The 23019-nt window shown below is 41.2% G+C and overlaps 1 protein-coding gene across 1 annotated transcript in view; it reads left to right on the top strand.

Annotated features, from left to right (window-relative positions):
• Nucleotides 1-23019, top strand: part of LOC107216928 (E3 ubiquitin-protein ligase MYLIP) — a 143116-nt gene that overhangs the window by 115905 nt on the left and 4192 nt on the right. The window contains exons 2-6 of the mRNA XM_046735161.1: nucleotides 5615-5811; nucleotides 19213-19453; nucleotides 21913-22082; nucleotides 22478-22694; nucleotides 22817-23014. Of these exons, the coding sequence (XP_046591117.1) occupies nucleotides 5615-5811; nucleotides 19213-19453; nucleotides 21913-22082; nucleotides 22478-22694; nucleotides 22817-23014 (1023 nt within the window). The remainder of the gene's footprint in view (nucleotides 1-5614; nucleotides 5812-19212; nucleotides 19454-21912; nucleotides 22083-22477; nucleotides 22695-22816; nucleotides 23015-23019) is intronic.

Below are 23019 nucleotides of genomic sequence, written 5' to 3'. Positions count from 1 at the left end.
ATTACACGCCCTTTTGTACAGATTCTTTTCTACGTGAAGCTCATCGATTTACGTTGGGTAACTTTTACGACTGTACCATGTTTGATAAGCATCGACGACTGAGTGGAAAACAGTCGGGCGCAATCGAACGTATTTTGCGGAGCGAGACGTTACTGCAGGCACCGTGAAATAATAGCCCTCAAGTAAAGAAGGGGGGAAGAAAGAAAAAAGGAAAAAGCATCTAGACCGCTACCCATAAAAACGACAAACGACCGCCGGTTTCGATGTGACTGAGGTTACGACTTTCTTCGTAAAACGTGTACAACTGCAGTAGACACTTTTAAAAAGCAATCATTTTCAAATTGATGCTCGAACTATTCGCGTTGAAACCGCGAGTCGGAAAGGTTTCGCTAGGTAATTCACGGGGTTATGGTGAAGGCGGTATAGACTGTAAAATATGATACATGTGAGCGACGTAAAACGAATGGGACAAAATGATGTGGAAACATTGTAAAAGCGAAAAGCAATATGCCGTGTAACATAGAATTTTCGATATGTCGTGAACTGTTTTATCTTTAAAGGTTGCTTGATTTTTCGTGGTTCCTCGATCCACTCGTGACTTAATTGACGGCGCAATAAATACGTCGACAAATAACCATGCGTGGCTTATCTAATCGGCGGTCACTTTCTTCGGTCACGTTTCACCTCAATTACCTCATACACACATATACCTTCACCTGATTCACGACAAAGCTTAGAGGCTTTGGAGCGGGTTAATTGCTTTTGGAATTAAGACCGTCGTTCGCTTGTCTATGGCACGTGAAGTCCATGGTGGTACGGATGCGTTTTGTCCGAATTAGCCACCCAGCTTCCCACGGTAACCATCGAAGTAACTCTTTTCCCAAATCGTGCATAATCATGCGGGGCGATAATGCTACGCGTGAAAAAGAAGCGAGGTACCGGAGCCATTGAGACTCGAATACAAGGTAGTGGTAAACAAGTCGAACAAACTTGTCACCGCTCGCGAACACCTACATTCGAGTTTGAAAATAAACCTCCCGGTTCCATTACGTTGAAACGTTCTTTCTCCACAGTTGAATGTACACACTAACGATAAGTATTCATAAAATTCGTGGCCTCACTCTCGCGATGCTCTCGTTGATAATAAACTCTCCGGTTTATGCCGCAGGCGTATATTTATCGGGATAATGATGATAAATAAGGCGAATAAAAATGTGCATAAACTGGTTGCTGCCAAGATAGTCATATTTATTTACACCGTGAAAAATCGATCGTTGAAAGTATAAAGAACGAACAACACTCTGGGTTGCCTAAGATGTGCTTTAGAGTTGGCATCATTGACCGCAAAACGTTCCAATTCTATTCGTATGATAATAAAGTGAAAAGAAAACGATCATTGTAAGATTAGATTTCTTTATTAACATCAGTGTATTTTGTTGCTGCAGTATTGTGGAGTTACGGAAGATCCTAGAAAATGGAATCCGAATATAGAACTGATGTTAAAGTCTCCACTAAACCCATTTCAACCACAACCACAATCAATTGAGCTTTCGCAATACGTTTAGCTTAATGGGGTAAAAGTGGAAGTAAAGATATTCCATGTAAGCCAAACCCCCACCATGCATTAGACGCAATACGTGTTGGACGTATTTCCACTTATCTGCCCACCGAGTGTTTCCATTGTTCGGGTGGATTGGACTCTCGAGAAGAAGACGTTGAAGGGTTCCGGAATGTCACTGCCGATCGCAAATACGTTTCCAAATAACGGTGTCGAACAGTTTTGACTTCGCGGAACCCGACATTATCTTTTATGATTCCCGCAAGCACAAGGTGTACGCTGGTAGGGTGGATCCCTCGTAAAGAAGAGCTTAAGCATCATCCTCGAGCAGTGGCGCTATCCGATTCCGAGCTTGTACTCCAGCAGTCGTTATTGAAATTCTTCCTGTATACCGCTGCGAGATATACGTGGAAAGGAAATTGCAATTTCATGTTTCGCAACTATTCCGTATAGCTGTGAGAGAATCTTATTGTTCAGCTCAAAAGATGAAAGGAAGCATCGTCACCCTCGTGAAATGGCACGGCATTATCCGGACTGGAAAGCCTTACTCCGCGGTGTTCTAATACCTTCCAAGACTTATCGCACTAATGTTCAAATCACGTGGCACTTGGATCGTCCGAAACAAATATTCTTCCAGCCCAATTTACTCTCGGTCTAACAGCCTTTCGCGTCGTCTGTCGCTTTTCTGTCTGTTCTATTACTCTGTTTTTCTTCTAACCTTGCGATATTTTTTTTACTTCATTTCAACTTTCTTGGCGCACTTTGTATTTTTCGTTTTCTGGCCAACGCCGAGAAACATTTAACACCAACGTACGAAAAGGCGAGCGAGGCAAGTTGTGGCCACGGCTATGATTCGGTCGGTTATGGGAGTCACGTTCAGGGCTTTTCGGCAGCACGCGTCGGGCATGTAGGCTGAAATTCAGCACGTCTGAACGTCCGCATGACGAAGGTGAACCGCATTTTAGAAGGGGAGTCTTCCTGACAAAACAAAACACGGAACAACGTGGCACCTTTGTATAAGTTTAATGAAACGAAATGACTTTCACCGCGTGTCCGTCACGTGAGAATATTTTCGCCGGCAAAAAAGAAAAAGGATACAAAAAAAAAAAAAAAAAACGGCAAGGCTCTTACCCTTTTTTCTTCTCTCTTTCATCCCGTCCTTCATTCAATCCCGTCAAGCTTTGTTTTTATTTACTTATTGTGCCGCGAGTCTTGAGCGTATAACAATTTATAAAAGACAATTTCGATCGCACGATATACGGACTAGAGACAAGAAAAATTCCTATCCAAAGACTATAACATTTAATAACGATTTCCCGCGTACTTGGCTACCAGGAACGCGACTTCAAGCTTCGTCATTTTACGAAGGCATCTGGATAGAAATCTTAAGGCAGAAAGAGGGAGGCTTGGTATTAATGTCAACGAAAGACGAAAAACAAAAAAAAAATAAAAAAAAAAAGTACAAAAATGAGAGTTCACCGAGCGCTTGCCTTGAATTCTTTAGCTTTAAAGATTCAGAGAGCAGTCGAGGCTTCTGTCTGTTAGTAACGCTCGAGGGAGAAATCCATTCTTGAGAGAAATAATTTTTTCATCCTAGGCATAAAGTAAGAGAGAGAGAGAGCAAAACAGCTAGCGAGAAGGTTGAGTCATATTTAATTTACTCTTTGTTCAACTTTATCGTAGGCGCCGCTATTTTTACGACTTCTTTGCGCGCGTTAACCTTCTTGTATATTCTTGTACAATATATTATGTATAAGCAAGTGGTGCACGATCGATGCTCACCGATGAAAAAAATATTCAACTTTATTTATTTATCCAAGGTAGGAAAGTCGACGACATCTATGACCTCGACTTGTACCTTGAAAACTTGCGTCAAGTGATGAAACATTTATCCAAGAATTCGTAAACCTGTTTGGCATTATTGTAAGGACGATAAAAACATTTACCAAAATTATTCAACAGACAATAATTATTGGTGTATTATTACGACTTTAATTCAATTGAGAAAATTATATGTATTTTTATTTTTATAATTTTTATTTTTTTTTCTCTCCCTTTAACATAACCGTGAAACTTTTGACAAGCAATTTAAACTTTCGGTCAGTACTTCCGCGCTCGAATGCCCTTCACAAGTTGTTCCATTTGTACGAGGTAAGTTTAAGGTGGGGAAAAAAGCTTGCATACGATTTGAATAAGAAGAAGATACCTTGTACTTATATCTTGAACTTTTTGCCCAAACTCGGATGTTCGGGAGTTCAATCTCGAGTAGACACAACGAAGTTACGACGTGTGGTTGGCTGATGTGATGGGAAAAAATGGCGCCCCTTTCTTTGACACCCTCTCCAACTTGGCACAGGCAACTAAACGATTCAGCAAAGAGTGAAAGAGAGAGGACCGCTTGCGAGACTGAACGAATTACTTACACGAAGCACGTCCTTCGTTAGTGGAAAACCGTGTACCCCGAACGAAAAACAACAGAGAAACAAATGAGCTGTGCCAATTGCATTTGCACAAACAAATGCGAGTGAGGTTATTCTCCTCTTTTCCAAGCTAGTTTGCATCTTCGTCCTCTGTGTTTGTATGAATGTGCCCGGGAATGTTGTTTCTGGAATTCAAACCCCGGGCTTGAGGTTCTTGTCCCTTTCTCTATGCGTAATATGCTTCGTTAGCGAAAGTCTGTATGTACGTTACATACCATTTGCGTAGAATCCAGACGTTATTTCACCAGCGGAATTCTCAACGAGCACATTTGTTATCAACTTTCCGTATGTACGGCATAAGATGCAACCGGTTCTTTGGTTTCCCTCGAAACAAGAATAAGCCCCCCGGTTCGTCGGTTCCGAATGATAAATGTGCTTAAAGGTAATGCAGCCGGAAGAAGAAAGAAGGAAAAAAAAAAAAACGAAAATGAGAAACGCGTCGGTATTAGGAGCTTCGCGTTTTCAGGCAAAGCGGGTATTTATTTCATCGCCTCTTTCTCTCCCTTCTATACGTGCCTCATTTGCTTACACCGAGAACATGCAAGGTGGAAGCTCTCGGCCCCTGAAAGCTCGCGCATATACGTCCGACGTACCCTGTTTCTCCTTCTTGGGCCTTGTTTTTTTTCGTCTCTTTTTACTCTCTCAGATGTTTTTCCCCCTACCTTTTTCAAGCAAAAACGTGAGCGAGATAATCTTTTTACGGAGATGGGCTGCCGGCGTACGCTTGAACTGTACCCAGCACAACCCAACCCAACCCCGTGCCTCCAGGAACTTTCTAAGTTATTGCCGGCAATTTGTTATAGGCGTTTGTTTGGAGGCAGCCTTTTACCGCTGCTTTTCCTGGGAATTAATAAGATAAACGGTTAATTGCTTCGGGAGATGGAAACGGCCGGAGCACGATGAGGGTTATGTCGTATAAAGAAAATACTTTGGGGAAAAAACAATATTTGGATAAGAATGTAAGAAGGCAGAGGAAGCTGAGGAGAAGAAATATCAATTGTTCAATATCGGAGGAGGTTGAAGTTGGTAAAGTTATCGTAACGAAAGATTGGACTGAAAAAAATTACCGTTTTCCAATTTTAGGATAACCGACGGAGCTAAATTTTTAAAATACGAACGTGTCTTGCTTTCTGATACGGTTTACTGAATTTCAGACAGTTAAAACTTTGCGAAATAACAGTTTTCCTCAACGTGCATCGTTTACAATAAACTTACCAACTTTAACGCGATCATTTTTTCAGAAACAAACCAACCCACGTTCCACTTTCAGTACCTAAACCATAAAATTTGTACCATCGTGAAACAGTCTTGGCAACCTAAGTTTGGCAAAAGCTCTGCTGTCACTACTGATTGAACAGTTTACGTAATGACGGCAAGTCATTCAAACTCCTGTCAATGGTCGAGTAAATAAATGTGATATTAAATATAGTCAATATATTTTTATTCTGCCAATCCCTCCTACAACATCCACAACGGAAGAAAAATGGTAAAAATTGATTTACACACCTTTCCTATTCGGCCCTTCTTGCTTTCCTGCTGCAACGAGTATAACGTTGGATTTTCCAACTGATTTCAGGTCTGCGACTGTCTGGGCATCAGCAAGGAGTGCGACTACTTCGGGCTGAAACATCAGAGCGCGAAGGGGGAAGAGCTGTGGCTAAACCTGAGGAACCCGATCGAACGTCAAACTGGGGGCGGAGTAGCACATCTGAGGTTCGCTCTTCGGGTCAAATTCTGGGTGCCACCTCACCTGTTGCTGCAAGAGGCGACGAGGTCAGTAACACTTTGCCAGCATTTCCGTTTCGATGGTACAAAAAAAAAAAAAACAAAGAAATAGAAAAAGAGAAAGAGCCCTTCAATTTCCAACATCCGAGACAATTCCTCCGGGGGTTGATTCGCTTTATGAACTGATTTGATGTAAAATTTTCTCAAAGTCCTCTCTCGGCGAAATGTACAACACTCTCGCATTCCCGTCACGAGAGGCGTTTTATATCCCTTCCAAAGTACCGTCGAAAGATGATCCTTGCATCAGGACCTCTCTCAAAGCGGTGTTTTTTTCGGAAGGCTTGTGATTGGATTTGTACGGGGTTTTGATCCCCGTTATATCCAGCAGGAATATGGCGGGATGATCCTTGTGTCTACAGGGATCTACACTCGGCGAGACTCCGGATGGTTGGAGCACTTTTTTCTTCGCTTGCGTTTTATCCTATCCAGAAAGTGATGATGGAGGACGATGAATTTCTGGCGGACGGGATCCACGAGGTGGATAAAACTTACTACAGACTGAAAATTCTATCGTCGTCGAGTGAGACGAAGTGCCACTTGCACTAATCCCTCCGTCAATTGCTGTGACAAAAAATTAGTGAGGGTGTAAATCTAATTCATCAGGTTACACCGAACAACTAGGCTGAAATTATACGGAGTGGAAACGTCGTGGCAAATTTGTGAGAAGTGATGAAGAAGATCAGGGAAAACAATAACGATATTTAAAATACAAATCCGAATAGACAAGCTGGGAAAACAATCAGTCATAGCGGTACAACAATTCGATGGAAATTTCAATCAAGTAGAGATGCAGAAAAATTCTTCAAAGTATAGCACACGAATGAGGAAATGAAATACCGCAGAAGCAAGCAATCAAGCCATGTCCGAAACATCTTTTGTTGATCGTACAAGTCTTGATTTGTGAGGTAAGAGGATTCGAGGCTTCAGATTGGTACGTTTTTCGTCTCTCATAGTTGGCCTTCGGTCGGTTTTCTGTATCACATGCCATAACCAAACCCTAACGAACCACTTTATGTCCTTGTCTTAAATTAGACGAAGATTACGAGTATTGGACTACCAGTTACAAACATCTCAATCGCTTGTAATCAGCAAGAAAAGTTCAGAAAAACGAAGAAACGTTGACCAAGTTTTCAGACATGCGCGTTCTTTAGACAAATACACACTTGGCTCGGGATGTCGCGAAATGTAAGGGTGCTGATCGATTCGCTCGACGAGAAATGGTCCATCCTTTAATCTACCACCACTCAAGAAACAGTCATAAAACCCTTCGGAGGCCGGAGGTGGATTGCTTTGAACCGAAAACGCAACGGAGGACCTCAAGGAGTTTTAGAGGATGCCTTTGAGGCGGATTTGGTTTCAGACCCGAGGCGAGGTTTTCCGAATCCTCTTAGCGGCCTAATTTCGAATCGTACCAACCTGCCTGTTTCCTTGAAGAAAGACTGAGAGAATCGGGAGAAAAAAGGGCAGCACGGGGCTTTCTTCGACGGTCGAATTTCACGGATAATCCAGTGTACGGAGCGACCGTTTCAGCCCCGATGTTTTATTGCGCGGTTTTGTTTGTCCAAGACTCTGACTACATACAGCACCGGGTAACGGAACGGTTCCTTAGACATCCCAACGGAAATTACATTTCCATCCTAGAGCCCCTTTTTCCTTATACTAGTACGCCTTGCGACGAGAATCGAGACTTACCTTCTCCATCAGCCAAACGAGGAAAAGGGTCCCCCATCATTCTCCTTTTTTTATTTTTTTTTTTGTTTTCACCCGACCCCCATCGCTCTCTCTGAGCATAGTAAATGCATGCATAGGTTCATTTGGACTTCGATGTATCGTCGCGCGGTGCTGGCGGAAATTGGGTCGCGTTGGACCGACGGGTAAATCGGTTATCGATCAAACCGTGCTCTTCTTTGTATCGAGTGAACCGAATTCCAAGTTTCGAGGTGCAGAAATTGCACCGGGTTTTCCAATTTCAACAGCTCTCCAAACCTGATCCAGCAAATGGGTGCATCATAAATACAAACCGCTTCTCCTTCGCACGTATAGCGATCTCCGAGTGAACTCTAACGAAATTACACTCTCATCTCTTGGAAGCTCCAGCTAGATCCAGAAGGAAAGAGCGGAAAGACGAGAAGTGGAATTACGGTGCATAGCCTTCGTGTAAAATTAATCCGATGTGGGACCACATTTAATTACGTTACAGTTTGGAAACGGTTCGTGGCTCTTAGCGGAAGGACCTGATGCTGTTTAGGAGACCCAAGAAAGGAGACGCAGTCCAAGTCTGTCGCAACTTTACAGAAGACAGCAACATTTGGAAGATCGTTTTTTCGTTTTCGACCGGTAGGAATTTGGGGCTTGGTCTGAATTTCGGATTCAATATCACGGTGCGCTGGATTTTACGTCTCGATTTTAGTAGCTACTCGGACAGCTACTGCGGGTTCATATTCCATTTTCTATTTTTATGATTCTACTCCTCGATCCGATCCTCTCAAGGTTTAACTAACCGAACGTTGCACGGTTGACCAGTTGACCATCGAGGCGTGAGAGCACCTAGTCACCCTCGAATGTATTATGTATCACGTAGCCACGCACATAGTCGGATTCGGGATGAGTCAAACTCACGAATATTCGACCACCGCTTTTCGCCTCCATTCTCTGCACCCTGCTGTACATTTAATCGCGACCCCTTTACATCCACGCTCGTGTCTTGGCGAGCGAGCAGCAGAAACGAATTCCCACCCCGCTTACGGATTTGAATTTGAATTTGAATTTGAATTTGAATTTGCATTTGAATTCGCGCGAGAATCATTCCCGCGACACTAACAGTTCCTAATTTTATTGCGACATCTTTCAGGTTGACTATACTGTATAATGTAGGTGTTACCACTGCTATGGATCCACATTATACGAGGCGTCTAATTGCTCGAAGAGCTTTAGGCCACGTTTCGTCCACGTAATGTCCTTACAAAGATAGCTTTCGAGTCCAGAAAGTCAGTTGAAGATTGAAAGTTTGCAAGATTCTAATTTCAATTGTGGAAAACAACAAGGCGGTGAATTTACACTGTACACTTCCTGTCCTTCGACATATGGACCCAAATCTGCGGACTCTGGTCGCGTTTGTGAAAGTTGCGAATGATGAATAATCTCGACAAACCTTCTAACCAATCGGGCTGCTATGCCAAGCGATATTCTGAACATTGACCCAGAACTGTCCAAAACCATGAGGATAAAGTTAGTAACGTTACTGTAACGATCGATACATGTTTAGGAAAGATCGTTACTTCGCACCTTGAGCAGTGTCCGAAATTTAGTAAACCATGGCTCTTATACTCTTATTTTGGGAAGCCTGTTCATTTAAAACCATTTTCAAATTGCGGAATAATAATTATTATTTCCCCGACGTTTCGTTACGTTAACTCATCCAAAACCTATCTGTTCGACCAGTGAAACTCCTTTCCGACAATACCCTTGATGGGAAATCCTGTTTACTGCTGGTTAAAGGAATACTTTCCCCCTCAACCCCAAAATACTTGCGACCTTCTTGATATGCAACGACTCATGTGTGTAAGCTCGAGCAGTCAGATATTTTATGTGTACACGTTTCGACCATAAGCAGTGAGTTATAAGCGCTATTTTTCCCTGACTCCTCTCCAACTTGACCCGATGGAAGGAAGGAAGGAAGGAAGGAAGGAAGCTGCTAGCCAAAGTACTCTTCTTTCCGCCTCTGCCTCTTCCCCTTTTTCTCCTTCAGCTTCCTCAAAACTCGCGGTCCAGAGACATTCAATGGAATATCTTCATCGTTCGGCGGCCAAGAGCCAGAAGGGGGTTGGAATATGCTGGGTGGACAGTAAAAACACTCGAATTCACTCTGGAATGAAAAAGATTGGCAAAAGAGGACGAGGATCAGCGGAGGAACGTTACCGAGAAACGAGAAAGCGGGTCGTGATATAAATCAGAGGCTATTACAACCCTTTTTTCCCCTTTCTTCCTTTTTTATCACCGCGTATCGCCGCCGCGCCGCCCTGGGAACAGAGCTGCATTCTCAATATTGGATAATATTCCATACCATTGTGCAGTATTCTCGTTCTGACTATCATGCCTGCAAGAAATTCTTCCCAGCCGTAAGAAAACCTCTTGGCAAGCGAAAATCTATGTCCGTCTCTATACTTCAGGTATGTTCGCTGAATCCGGCTGATGTCAGTACCATTGATAACGTGATATTACGTGTATCCGCAAACCAGCACGTTTCTTTCATTCGACGATCCAGGTTGTATCGTTCTTGCAACATGCTGCCGATGCCAAATAATACATTCGTTTTTACCATTCAATTCCATTCGAGATTCTAATTTTCCACCCAAGGGCGTCGGTTTAGCCTCAAGTACCCAACTATGAGGCTGGCCGCTCACGGCTTATCGGAAAACTTCTAATTCCATCCCTCGATTCACCGCCGAGGAGGATAATCCTCGGGTATAATCGAGAATGGGGGGGGCAGAGAAAAAATTATCCTCACCCACTGAGTTTAATTGGGTTCTTTTGGGTTAGTCGGGTATTTTCGAGTCTAATTGTCCTTTTCACAGTTGTAGGTTTAAACCCGGATTTCAACGTTCGTTTCAATCGTGTTTTGTACTCTTTTTCGTCTCCATTTGTAACCGCGATACGAGAGACCATTTTTTTTACAGGTCGTTGAAGATTATGATCGTTGTTATGTATACATATATGTACATATACAAATATATATATATATTTTTTCTCTCGCATTTTCGATTCGTCCTCTCATCTTGTTTTAAATTCTGCCCGATGTTATCTTAACGTATGAACCGTGACGTTTATTATCGAGCAAAGTTTTTTTTTTTTTTTTCTTCTTTTCTAATTTATATGTAATAGAGAAAATGTATTCTTATGCAAAGCAGATTCTCATACGTGAATAAATTTTCAATAAAAAACAAATAACCCAGACTATTGTGGGATGTTTCTGAATTTGATTCAAGATCAAAAATTACCATTCATTGAACAACGTAAACGAATAAGAATACATGCTCACTTCGAAGGGAAGGTCGAACGTACATTAACAAATGGTCACAAGTTTGTCGATGTGTCAGGTATAATTGCTAGATCGAAAAAGTGGTTTGTAGTTTCTATAAATATTCATTAGAATACAATCCACGGCAACGCTACATCAAGAACCATTTTTTTTGGGGGGGGTTAGTCGCTCTTACATTATAAGATTCGCAAAATAACTTTCAAGTACAGTGTAAATTTTATTACGTATCATCTATTTTGCATAAATCAGGATCAACTCCCTCATTTGCGAATCCACAATGATTTGGCTGGTGACTAGTTTCGATGTTCTGCAACAACTTCAATCTAAGATCAGGCCGAAGTATTACAAATTTTTCAAACCCATTTTGATTTGCTTCTTCATTTATCTATTTTTTATTTTTTTCAATTTGCTAAATCTTAGATTTTCGAACACGGACTTTTCCTCTCCTCGACCTGATCGGGAACAATGACCGCACTATTACAACGATGAAAAAGCGGTCTGGGAATGATAGGCTTAATTAATTTCCTCCCGAAGCCGGTTCCCGGTTCACCGCCCATTTCTCTCTCGTATGAGAGAATCGACCGCGGAGGGAACGACACGAATTACGAAGATTTACGAGATGAAATATCCTTCCTGGTTGAAACATCTTGCCGGTACGTGTATCGGCGTTCCCTTTCTCTCTATAGCACGTGTCTTCTACCGCCGCGTAGCAATTTGATATCCCTATAAGGAGAAGGAGGAAGAGGACCAACCGCGATGCCAGCTTATGAGTTATGCCCCACGTGTGTCGGAGCAAACGGTTAGTGCGAGATCGACATGCGACATTACCAACCGGAACTACATGAATCCCAAAATGTCACGCCGAAGAAGCCTGGAAACCACTTCCACACGAAGATCTGCGTATTAGTCATGATCTGGACTCGAAATTCTTGTTCTTGTTCTTTCCATGGGTTTTCGGCAACACCGCCAACAAATATCTCAACCATGAACTTACCAACCAACCGTTGTCAAAACTTTCTCTCAAGATTCAACACGACTTTCCGGTATATTACGGCGATGCGAATATTGAACAGGCTCCTTCGCGCTGTTGGATAGCATTCAATCAAGCCGGCTGAGATGACGTTGACGAGATAACGGAAAGGTCTGAGTTATCCGTTTAATTAAACCGTACACCTGAAACCGCCGCGACGAAAAGTACCTCATAGGTACCCAGCTGCTGGAGTAACCGTTCGCGTTACGTTTTCTTTTTCAATTTCTGTGTAATGTTCACTCCAGAGTAATTCCATTATTCAATTAATCAAAGTATGGATTATCCACTGACGCCCATACCACTCCGCGAGTATCTCTCTCTCTTTCTCTCTCTCGAGATCGAAGTGGCGGTTCCGCGTTACTGAATTGAGTGAATTAGCGATACCCTCTCAACGTTTGCACTTCGTTTCTTGCAATTACGTGCCCCGTTCCCCAAACTCTTCTTCTTCCGTCACATCCACGTTCACCGTTATGAATACGTGAGTATCAAGTTTGAAGGCCAGACGGCACCAGAACGATCATTTCGAAGTCCGCGCGGGCCGTTGGTGGCAAAATACACTGGATTTATTCCACCGGGACCAAAAATTACTTTTAGGGTTCAAACAGCGAGTGATACCTACGTGTCTCAGCGTCGTTCAGAGGCTCGAAGCTATCCGGACACGTAGTTTGAAGTTTTCAAATTTTATACTTCGGTGTTGCGAAATCGAGTTTGGGAACAACGGGCTCGAACCCTCAGCCTCCTTTTCCTGCATTACCTCAACAGTCGTGTGGAGGATCGAGAATCCTCGCGTACGAACAAAAATCCCCCCCGAGCTGTTGGATCGTGACAAACTTCTCTCTGAAGTTGGTATCGCGTGGCCACGTTTACGGGCTTCGACCTGCACCCGTAAATTACAACAAGCGATATCAACTCTGATGAACTCATTGGGCGCCGGTGTTCAGTGGGTCCGGTTTACCTCCCTCGAGGGCTTTAGAATTTAGTATCTGTGTAAACTACCGGTGAATATGATTCGGCGCCGCTTGACCGGTCGTCTGAACCAACTTTCGCGCCGAGGGTTCGGAAGGGCCGAATCCCAGACTCTGAAGCACCGGCACAGGTGGCCACAGTGCCGAAGTTCACTCGGTTCGCACCCAGTTAATGGTTTATCGAATCTTGACCGCGACCGGAAACCCCGGCGTCTTAAACCTCGCTTCTCTGCACCATGATAGCTGACCTCAGCGACGATAATGGAGATGGACAGGACCCCTAACGACCACCTAGAGTTGAGACATGATCGTGGATACACCGCTTGACCCAATCTTGGACTCGTTGTGAGTATCCACGGATATTCGTCGACGAAACTTCTCGCTTCCCAATCCAAGAAGAAGATGCAGACGGCTGAGCTCCAAGCGCCATGGAGTAAGAAGACAAGGAACACCTGCTTCGATATTGCGTTCGAAGACTCGCGTTGTTGGATCTCGACCATGGATTGGATCGTTGTTTATGGGAATAGTCACTCCTCTCGAAGTAGATGATCCCGGAGGATACCGATTTGGATGGAATTAGGCGGCCTGGGTACGAGGAAAACGAAAAGCTGAGGTTAAGGCGGAGGAGGGGGAATAAGAATCGGTAGAACACAATGGGAGGACGAGGAGGGCTTCTGTGGAATGACATTTACGCACGGGCACGCTTCCAGAGGAGAAGAGGTCGAAGGTGAAAGGTGACGAAGCGAAGGTGCCGGCACCTCGTCAGTACCGCCGTTTTTCACCACCACTGCGAACACCTTCTTCACACGGCGAAGATTATTAGACGGAGCCCCTCGGCTCTCGTTATTCGAAATCACGTCGTAGAATTTTTCCCGCTCCCTGCCTTCCTTATTTCCCGTCGAGTGAGTGAGCCCTCGAAAACCGACCCTTTTCATAGACCGGAGCTGGAACGGGGGAACTTTTGTCGGAAACTAAATCCGCGAACACTTCCATTTCTGAACCCCCTCGGCAAGGAGTCGTTTTAAATCGGATACTGGCTGCGTATTGCGTCTGAAGGCAACCTCGTCGTTCCATCAATTTTCGTATTTCATTTAATCACCGTACCCTACATCTTTTCTTCTCCTTTTATCGTCGTCGCAGCTCTGATCCGAAAGGACAGCGCTTGCGGAGCTGCGATTAGACGATCTTAACGGGAAACCGTATTAGGCATGCGCTTTGATAGTGGACTTTGACTTTCGATCGATAATGATAATGGACTTCGAATTTCGGCCCCGATAATAATAGTTACAATGAACGAGTCACAGGTGAGGCCATTAGCTGTAGTTGGTCCCACAGCTGAATGCCAAGCTGTTTTCGCTTAGCTGAACGTGAAACGAGACCCGACTAACTCGCAACGGCTTTACGTTTGCGTAGTTGACGTTTCGGACTTCGAATCGAATAAATATCGGCGTTAGTTACCTTGGGAGCGTTGAAGCTGATGGAATAAAAGCGGCGAATAGTATGGACGTGGGTATTTTTGTATCAAATGTTGCGTGGCTTGACAGAAACGAGGGAGACGGACGGACCGTGGTTCATTCATTATTCAACGTTGTCCGTTCGGACTGCGTTCGTACCGATCTACCTGTTGGGCTTTATTGTCTTCTATTTACAATGGAAATATTACTACAGGCTTGTGCCTGTGTCATAAATTGCGGTTTTCTATCCGTGTACCTATACTGGCGAGAAGGCAAGAAAGCTGGCTCAAGAAGAACAAGAAGAAGAAGAAGAAGAAAAAGAAACACAGGCATACCGATCGTTCGAAGACGAACGCGAATCGATGAGTCGATTTGGGAAATTTCAACTTGAAGTAAAACTCATCGTGACACAGCCAGCAGGTTGGGTCAAACGTGAAATACTCAAGTACGTATAATTACTCGTATCAAAGCGGAATCGCGTAACGCGGTTATACAAACGAAGACCAAGGTGTGTTTGCCGGTGAAACTCACCACCCTTCGTACCTACCTGAATCCCAAAGTGGCTACACTTAGCTGTATACATACGCGTATAATGTATTACGGGAAAATTAGATTAACCCAATTCAGTGATAAATCTCGTTAGCTTTCATCTCGTCTCATGTCTCTCGGTGTAATTGAGAAACTTGGCCTACGAAAATTTCTTCTATCCTAATTTCCCTGCTACCGAATTGCAACAGAAACCGAGGGGAAAGTTGTAAAGAATCCTGTTTTTTTTTTTTTTGTTTTTATTGTCTTGTTTCGTAATGTCTTCATCAGTGATTTTCTATTATCAAGTCAATTCCACATTCGTCAATCCTGGTTCGGGTATTAATTTTTTTAAATCTCGACTCACGCTTTTTGCCGAATAAACAATTCATCTCCGGATTTATCGGTCTGCAGCCGAGTTGTCATTGGTATTCTCTACATATTGCAATTCCACACGTGATCGCTTATATAAATCGCATGGAAGCGGTAATCGATACCTCTGTGACATTTCGCGAAATCTTGGGCAATCTATAATCGAAATCCCTGCAACCTGCGTTTCGTCATTCTGCATGTGTAAAAGGATTTTCACAAAACTTGCACAGATATTACAAAGATTTATTTATCCTGCACGATCCGGTAAAATAATTACAGATATCGATTCATCGAATCATCTGAAATCGTAATATTTCGCTACGAGATTCTATCGCGATGGTGAATTTAGTCTAGCTGTCTTAATTGATAATTGAACAAGAGTCGTTTGTTCAGAATTTCAAATACGAGGGTTAAAAAAATAACCCCATTACCGCTCGCTCGGACGTAAAACAACAACAACAGAGAAATTCCGCGTACTCCTACAATATATACGTAAGGAATAATGAGTGTTTAATTTTCGCCTCGCGTGTTCTCGGTAACGCGAATTGAGAGTTTACCCTAATTTTCCGCGAACCGAATACAAAGTACGAGATGTATTGTAATTTATGGGGAGAGAAAATTTTTCCGCGGAAATATTTCCCTGTAAACACTAATTACCCGTAAAATGAATAATTACAGGAAATGAATTACGTTGAGGTAGGTGAAAAGTAGGCGCTTGATATTCATCACGATCATTCTAAGCCTGGTATTCAGGCTTGACTACGTAAGCTTCGCGTGCTTTGTACAGTCGGACATATTGTTCGTATAAATTTACTTGGCGTTCTTTTTATTTCTCAAATGGGACAAAACCACTGTTCCGGAAAATGGTTTTTATCAAGACAACAAATTTTTTTTCTATCTCTGCGGTAATTGTATAAACGGGATAATAAATTACGTACTCTTCAGGTGTTCTTAGCCCAAGAATTATTGTTATTGTTATTGTTGTTGTTATTATTATTACGGAGTCTTGGATTTTATTTTCGTATAATTTTGCGTCGGGTAATTCAGAACGTCATCGAGATGCAGGGTCGTGTGTATATAAGGGACGAAAACTTATTCGATTTATGCAATAATTCGTTGGCAAGGATATTACGAAAGTTTGCTTCTAAGATTTTATTTATATGTTCATCGGAAGTTGCAGTATAGTTGCATTTGGTGAACGGAAAATCGAGGTAATTTTAATCCCCGTTTTAGCAGCTGGATTTGTATTCGCAGCGAACGCGGTGGTGTAAGATTGAAATGCATCTTTGGAAAATGCATCATCCGCCGCAGTTTCGCTGCTCGAAAACTTCGAAGTCCTCATCTTCCAGCCGCTGCGTGATGGAAGCAGTTCGTAACTCACTTGCTGTGTTAGCTGGAGGATAATTGCGAAAAGCAACAATGCGGAAGCAATGCTCGAAGCTTCGGAGTTTGAGTTTAGAACTCTGAGATTTTAGTACCCCTGACTTGTGGAAGCTTGAACAAAGTCCGACTACCAGACAATTGCGAACTATTCAAATTGCACCCCAGTCTCACCTAGAAATATCGGGAATACCGCGCGGAGAACGTTGCGTGGCTCTTCGTCGTTTCTGTTTGCTTTATTGCGCCGTTTTTTCGAAGATAGATAGATAGATATGTGTGTAAAAATAACATATGAAAAATGTAATGTGTGGTGAAACATGAGTCCTGAAATAGTATTACGTCAGTTAATTAAAGTAAAGTAAATATCAGACTTTATGACTAGCAACCGAGTTAAGTTGAGATAAATACAAGTAGGGAAAGATGGAAAATGTTAGTAATAATAGTTTGAGGAGCAAAAATGACGTCCATCACACTAATCCGTCTAAAGTCAGCCATCAAATACAAACACGCATATATAATATCATTACACATACGCGGAATGCAATAAATTATAATAGTAGTTTAAAATTTACATAAAAAAAAAAAAATAAAAAAATTTAAAAAAACTGTAAAATTTATATTTCATTTCGTTTATCGCAATGGACTTGATCTTGACTTGATTTTTAAAGATGAAGAAACTGTGTTGCTGAGGAATGCAACTATTCGTTTTTAAGGAAAAATGGTTGACTCGAAAGTTTATTAGCATTGTCTAAAGTTGTTACTTGTTTTTTCCGTTTACTGAATTCATTCTCGTATTATACGAAAATATATCATCCCAATCTATTTACTATTCGATTACTCATCATCCCGTCTGAGAGGCCATATTGAGAAAAAGAACTAAAATATTCTGGGCGCCAATCATGCCTGGCGAACGATGGAGAATCGGCTCGATATAATCCCGAGCACTACTTGAGCCTTAATTCCACTCTGGCAGGTACTTCATAAGTTGCAAAACGTTTGATGAAAAATCTCGAAAACGTCTGGCCTCGGGGTCGAGATGATGATGAGCAGCTTCGAGAACACTTCAAACAGATTGTTTTCATCTTCCTCTATTTCGGTAAAGTCGTCAGAAGGTTGATTTAGGTATTTTTTTTTTTTTTTTTATTCTACATTTCATCCTTCATCGACTTATATTTCGCAGCTTCGTTTCTTTTCTCTCTCTCTCCCCCTCTCTCTCTCTCTCTCTGACTATTTTTAGACGAGGTTTAATCCTTCGGCAGTATACAATTTTGCCGCGGTCATAAATTCAACTTGTAATTTCGTCTAGCCTTATAGTCAAGTTGTTGAAAAGTTTTCTCATAAAAATTTCACGAAGGTAGTGGTAAAAGAAAGGGAAGAGAAGAGAAGAGAAGCGAAGAGAAGAGATTGCCAAGTGGCAATTCTGAATTATTAATTTCGCATAGTGAGTCCCTTGGGGAAAAAGGACTCGGGAGGGGAAGTAAAGGCGACGCGACGGCGAAAATTTGCCGCACGGTGGAATATCTCTGTAGAATATCTATTTTAAGCATCAATTATTCCCACTCAGCGGGAATATTATTTGCCTCTCGCCGGTTATTCCAATCAGGTGAGATTTACATGTGTGAGTACATCTTATGCGACTTATATTGTATGTGTGCATCGAGCTTAATTACCTATACCTTTTAATATAATAATAATATATACTGAAATATTATGTACGTTAAAGTTGAAGGAAAGACGGAATGAGTGCGGAAGATCGATTACCTTTAACAACTCTGAGAGCCTTAGTTCTTTCACATTGTTAAGAAGTAACCTTCGTTACTTTAAACTGCGAATCGATCCGGCGTAAAATCTATAAATACATCTTTCTCTTTGCCGCACGTGAAGTTTGTTAATACACGATCCTTTCACCTGGGAAATACCTTTGAAAATTAAAGTCATGCGAACAAACTTACTCATTTTCTACGAAACTAAAATGTAGCTAGATCGTAATAAATTGAAAGTATGATGAAAGAACGCAGGAAAAAAAAATCGTTATTATACCATGAGTCATTTTGGGAATTCACTTAATGAAAACTTCTGTAGAATTAAGTCTTGACTATCGACGATTTATTTAGCTGTATTAATTTTCCTAAACCATCGAGACCCTAAGCTCATCCTAATAAGGATTCACTTATGTTATTTCTACCGCCAGAAAGTGTTTTCCATACGTTGCGAAGAGTGTTTTGCCACTTCGACGAAACATTTGTGTAAATTCACGATGTAACGAATAATTTGATCGCGGTATTCAATTAGTGACGCTTATAATACGGTCAATTTGACCACATTCCATAAACCAATTGGATTTACTAAACCGTATGAATCATTGTGCTTAAAACTGTTAAATCATATTCGTTAATGTGACGACATCACGAAACAGTAATTACTTAATCGAATTTTTTTTTTTTCTACAATCTTTACTTGCCGGACTTCGATGTTTAACCTCTGTAAAAAATTTTTTTATCGTACGTACAAAAACGCTTCTACAAATTGATATTGTCTGGGATTTTGCCGAGGAAGCAAAGTGTTTTCATTCATCGTGAGCTAGTGCAATTGCGTATAAAGTACGTTTCACTTTTCTCATTTCAGACACCAATTCTACCTCCACTCCCGACTGGAACTTGTCGAGGGTAGGCTGAAGGTGTCGGATTGGGCATCGGCCGCATGGCTCGTCGCGTTGATCGCCCAAGCCGAAGGCGGCGATTACGACGCTCTAAAGCCACCGCATGCGATTTACTCCCAATGCTGTCAGATCCAGCCCAACGAGCCCTGTGACCCAAAACCGCATGATTTTCTGCATCAGATCGTGCAGCAGCACAAAGATATCAAGGTGAGGAGAAATGTCTGGTTAGCTGCGCGTTAAAGCTGTTCAACAAATTATTATCAACGTACACCGAGAGAAATTTTTATTTCCGGCTACCGCTCAGTCCTTAACTATTTTCATTTTTTACCATGATCGAAAAATACAGTTCTAGGTAGAAAATGAAAATTAGTTTTCCAGCTGTTACCGGAAAGTCTAGTATCCGTTAATATTCTTTCTAATTACGATCACTGTTGCTATATTTTCTTGTAACCGTTGCGAAAATTTAATGCTTGTGCAAGACTAAATTGACGTTAAAGCCTTATTTAACTAAGAAAGTAGAGTAAACCTCAGAAACTGATTTTGCGTCGCTATTACCAAAAATGGATCGACGATAGCGCAAAATGTTTAGGCGTACCTCGTTTTTCCTATCTCCAACAATATTCAAACAGTTTTTTTTAACGGTACCTGTTTTACTCCATTTTTCTAGTTACTGTAACAAATGAAATTTTTCTCAGTGTAATCCTTTTTTTTTTTTTTTTTTTGCTTTCGCAAAAATCCAATCGCCAATTTAATATCCACGTTTCGTCATCGATGTAGATATTGAACTAAAATTATTTCTCGTTACATAAAATTGAAATAAAAACAAAACTGCGAAATTTATATTCTAACTCGTTGCGAAATTATCGTGAATTTTTTTTCAAGATCGTCCTTAATGATTCTTCTTAATAATCGTTATAACTTTTTTCAAATTCTTAAATTACCCTGCAATACCTGTTCTCATTTGTTGATTTTTTTTTCTTCTTTCAAGTATCGATGTAATAGGATTTTGAATATTAATCGTAAAATCCTAAATGCGTTAATATGGATTTGCGATATTTTTTAGCAACTCCATTATTTATCGCGATTGTGTAGGAAAAAATAACCTGTCGTATCTGCGTTCTATTTCCTATATATATATATATATTAATATTCTTGTCGGCGGACATGATTTGGCGTACATTTTTTTTCTTCGTGAGCCGTAAGTTACGCAAGTAGTTTATTTGAGCAAGGCCATTATTTACCTTGTCGATGTTACTCGCGTGTATGCGAATATATTTATAATAAATAAGTTTATCGTTTTTATTGCACACTGCGTTTGACCTTTAGTTATATGTGCATATATATATATATATATGTGTATATATATATATATACACATATTATATGCACACACCGACCACGGAGTATGCAAATCTGTCCGACATGTGATCTCGGCATAACAGAGTGGGTGAATCCCATCGCATGAATTCCATTACAGAGTCACACAGGAATCCCAAACTGCTCGACACAATCGAGTACACGTAATATCGTTCGGCAAGGTGGGGAAAATTTTTACGGGAGGGTCATAATGTCGGTGTAAAAGCGCCGGTAAACGACCAGTTAAATCGGATGACAATACCGGTTAATGGTCAGAACGGTATTGTCATAAGCATAATACACCAAAACGGCCATTTACCGGTACATTTATTCTGTAGATGTATATAGGTATAACAAAGATGCAGAAAATTAAAGAATCGGGTGTATTCTCAAATTTCATAATAATAGTCTTTGAGGATAAAAAAAAAAAAAAAAGAAAAGTAATCTTTAAAGACCTCGTTTTCGAGCAAAAATGTCATCGGGCACGCTTATGCAAATTCAATCGCGTTCTCGTCTGTCCAATTCTTTAGTTTGTTTATTTGCATATTCCCAAGTGGTTCAGAATATAAGAAATTATATACGGTTTTCGCGGCAAAAAATTTTGTGAACCTGCTCTTTGAAAGGAAATTTGATTCGATAATAACTGTTGAAATTCATGTACTCAGAATATGCAACTTTTTGTTAGATAAGAACCATTAATTACAGACAATTATGTTAATTATGGTTACCGATTGAGGCGCTTAAACTTGTACAACATATGAGGCAATTCGCATTTTTTTTAATATGTTTCTGTATTAAAAACTGTAGAATTTTTATGTGCCAGAAAAAATCCTGCGTTTGACGTATTAGCATTAAAATCTTACAACCAGTTTTTTGGGATAAACACACTTATACAATGAATTTAAATAGGATGAAAATAAAATATAAACTTACGATCATATAGATATTCATTACGTATCGAAATACGTGTTTTTCAGAAAAGTTTATTGCTTTAGTCGCCTTTATATCGCTTTCACTGTGTGTTTACTATATTCTTGGTAAATTTTATTGATTAAACACTTGAATAAAATTACCATACAATTAGCCCAAGTTAAAGCTGAAATTTTGCTTTTGTACATTGCAAAATTGTAAAATTGACGGGTTCAGAGGTCCAAAAAGTCGGCCCTCCGAGATCTTACGGGATTTGTTCGGAATCCGACCTTCGAATTCGACAAATTTCAAATGAAGGGTTGAATATTCTGGGTTAAAGTTACAGAGGTGTTTATATATTGGAATCTGATCGATACAAATCTATTGTGTTATTTCCCCAGGGGATGAAAGCATCCGCCGCCGAGTACTGGCTCTTGAAAGAAGTGTCCAACTTGGATACATTCGGCCAAGAGATGTTCCACAGCAAATTCGCCTACAATGGTGTTTCAATGATCGGCGTGGGGCCCCATGGAATCACCGTATACCGCGGCTCGGACGAGGAGACCCAAAAGTGCGTATTCTAAAGAGCTAATAACACGCGTCGACGTAACTTTCGAATTTGTTACTTTGTAAGGTATCTTCGCTTCTTTGCCTCGGCTAGTAAATACTTATAACACGCAATAATTCATCCCCAATGATACTTTATTTCACCGCTAGAGGCAGCACCGTCCGCTTTCCACAGTTTTACTGCGATTCGGCATTAGCCGGCCGGAGCTCCACCGATAAAGAAAGAACACCTCGTTTTATCCCCTGTAGATAAAACAATTACTTTATATATCTTACTTGAGAGATTTCTTTCTCGTCGAAACCCGTAAAAATATTTTTATCCAGTTGAATTACTGCTTCGCTGATCTAACCAGCAATTTCGTTTCAATGATTGAGATGGTCCTATGCTTTTTGTTTCAGCATCCCGTACACCGCGATTCAAAGTGCCATGTCTCAACGTCGCATGTTTCATCTGGTTTACTTATCCCTTGACGGAGTGGAAACGTCGTTGAATTTCAAATTGGACTCGAGCCAATCGGCAAGTGGATTGTACAGGGCAATCACCGAGAAACATGCCTTCTATAGCTGCGAGACTGTCAGGAGCGCCGTTACTGCCCAGTTCATAAGAGACTTGAAGGTAATTTGAACTGTATATAAGGCATATATTTTCATCTTTGAAATAGCCTGGTCAGATCAGTATTCTATCTACATTTTTCTTCTATTGAACAGTAATAATACTAATAACTCGTTTGATTATAGGGAACAATTATTTCAATATTTAACGAGGATTCAACGCTGGGTAAAAAGTACGTCTTCGACATTCGTAGAACCTGTAGGGAGGTGTACGACAATGCTCGACGAGCTCTGTATTGCGAGGCAGCGAATATCAGTCTACCGGAAGAGAATCAGATCATAGATAGGCACGATTGCGGAGATTGCGCCAATCCTAAATGCAAGGTACT

This window comes from Neodiprion lecontei, chromosome 3 (genome assembly GCF_021901455.1).
Source record: "Neodiprion lecontei isolate iyNeoLeco1 chromosome 3, iyNeoLeco1.1, whole genome shotgun sequence".
In the NCBI taxonomy this organism is placed as follows: Eukaryota; Metazoa; Arthropoda; class Insecta; order Hymenoptera; family Diprionidae; genus Neodiprion; species Neodiprion lecontei.
Note: the sequence above shows the minus strand (reverse complement) of the source record. Positions and strands in the feature narration are given on the sequence as shown.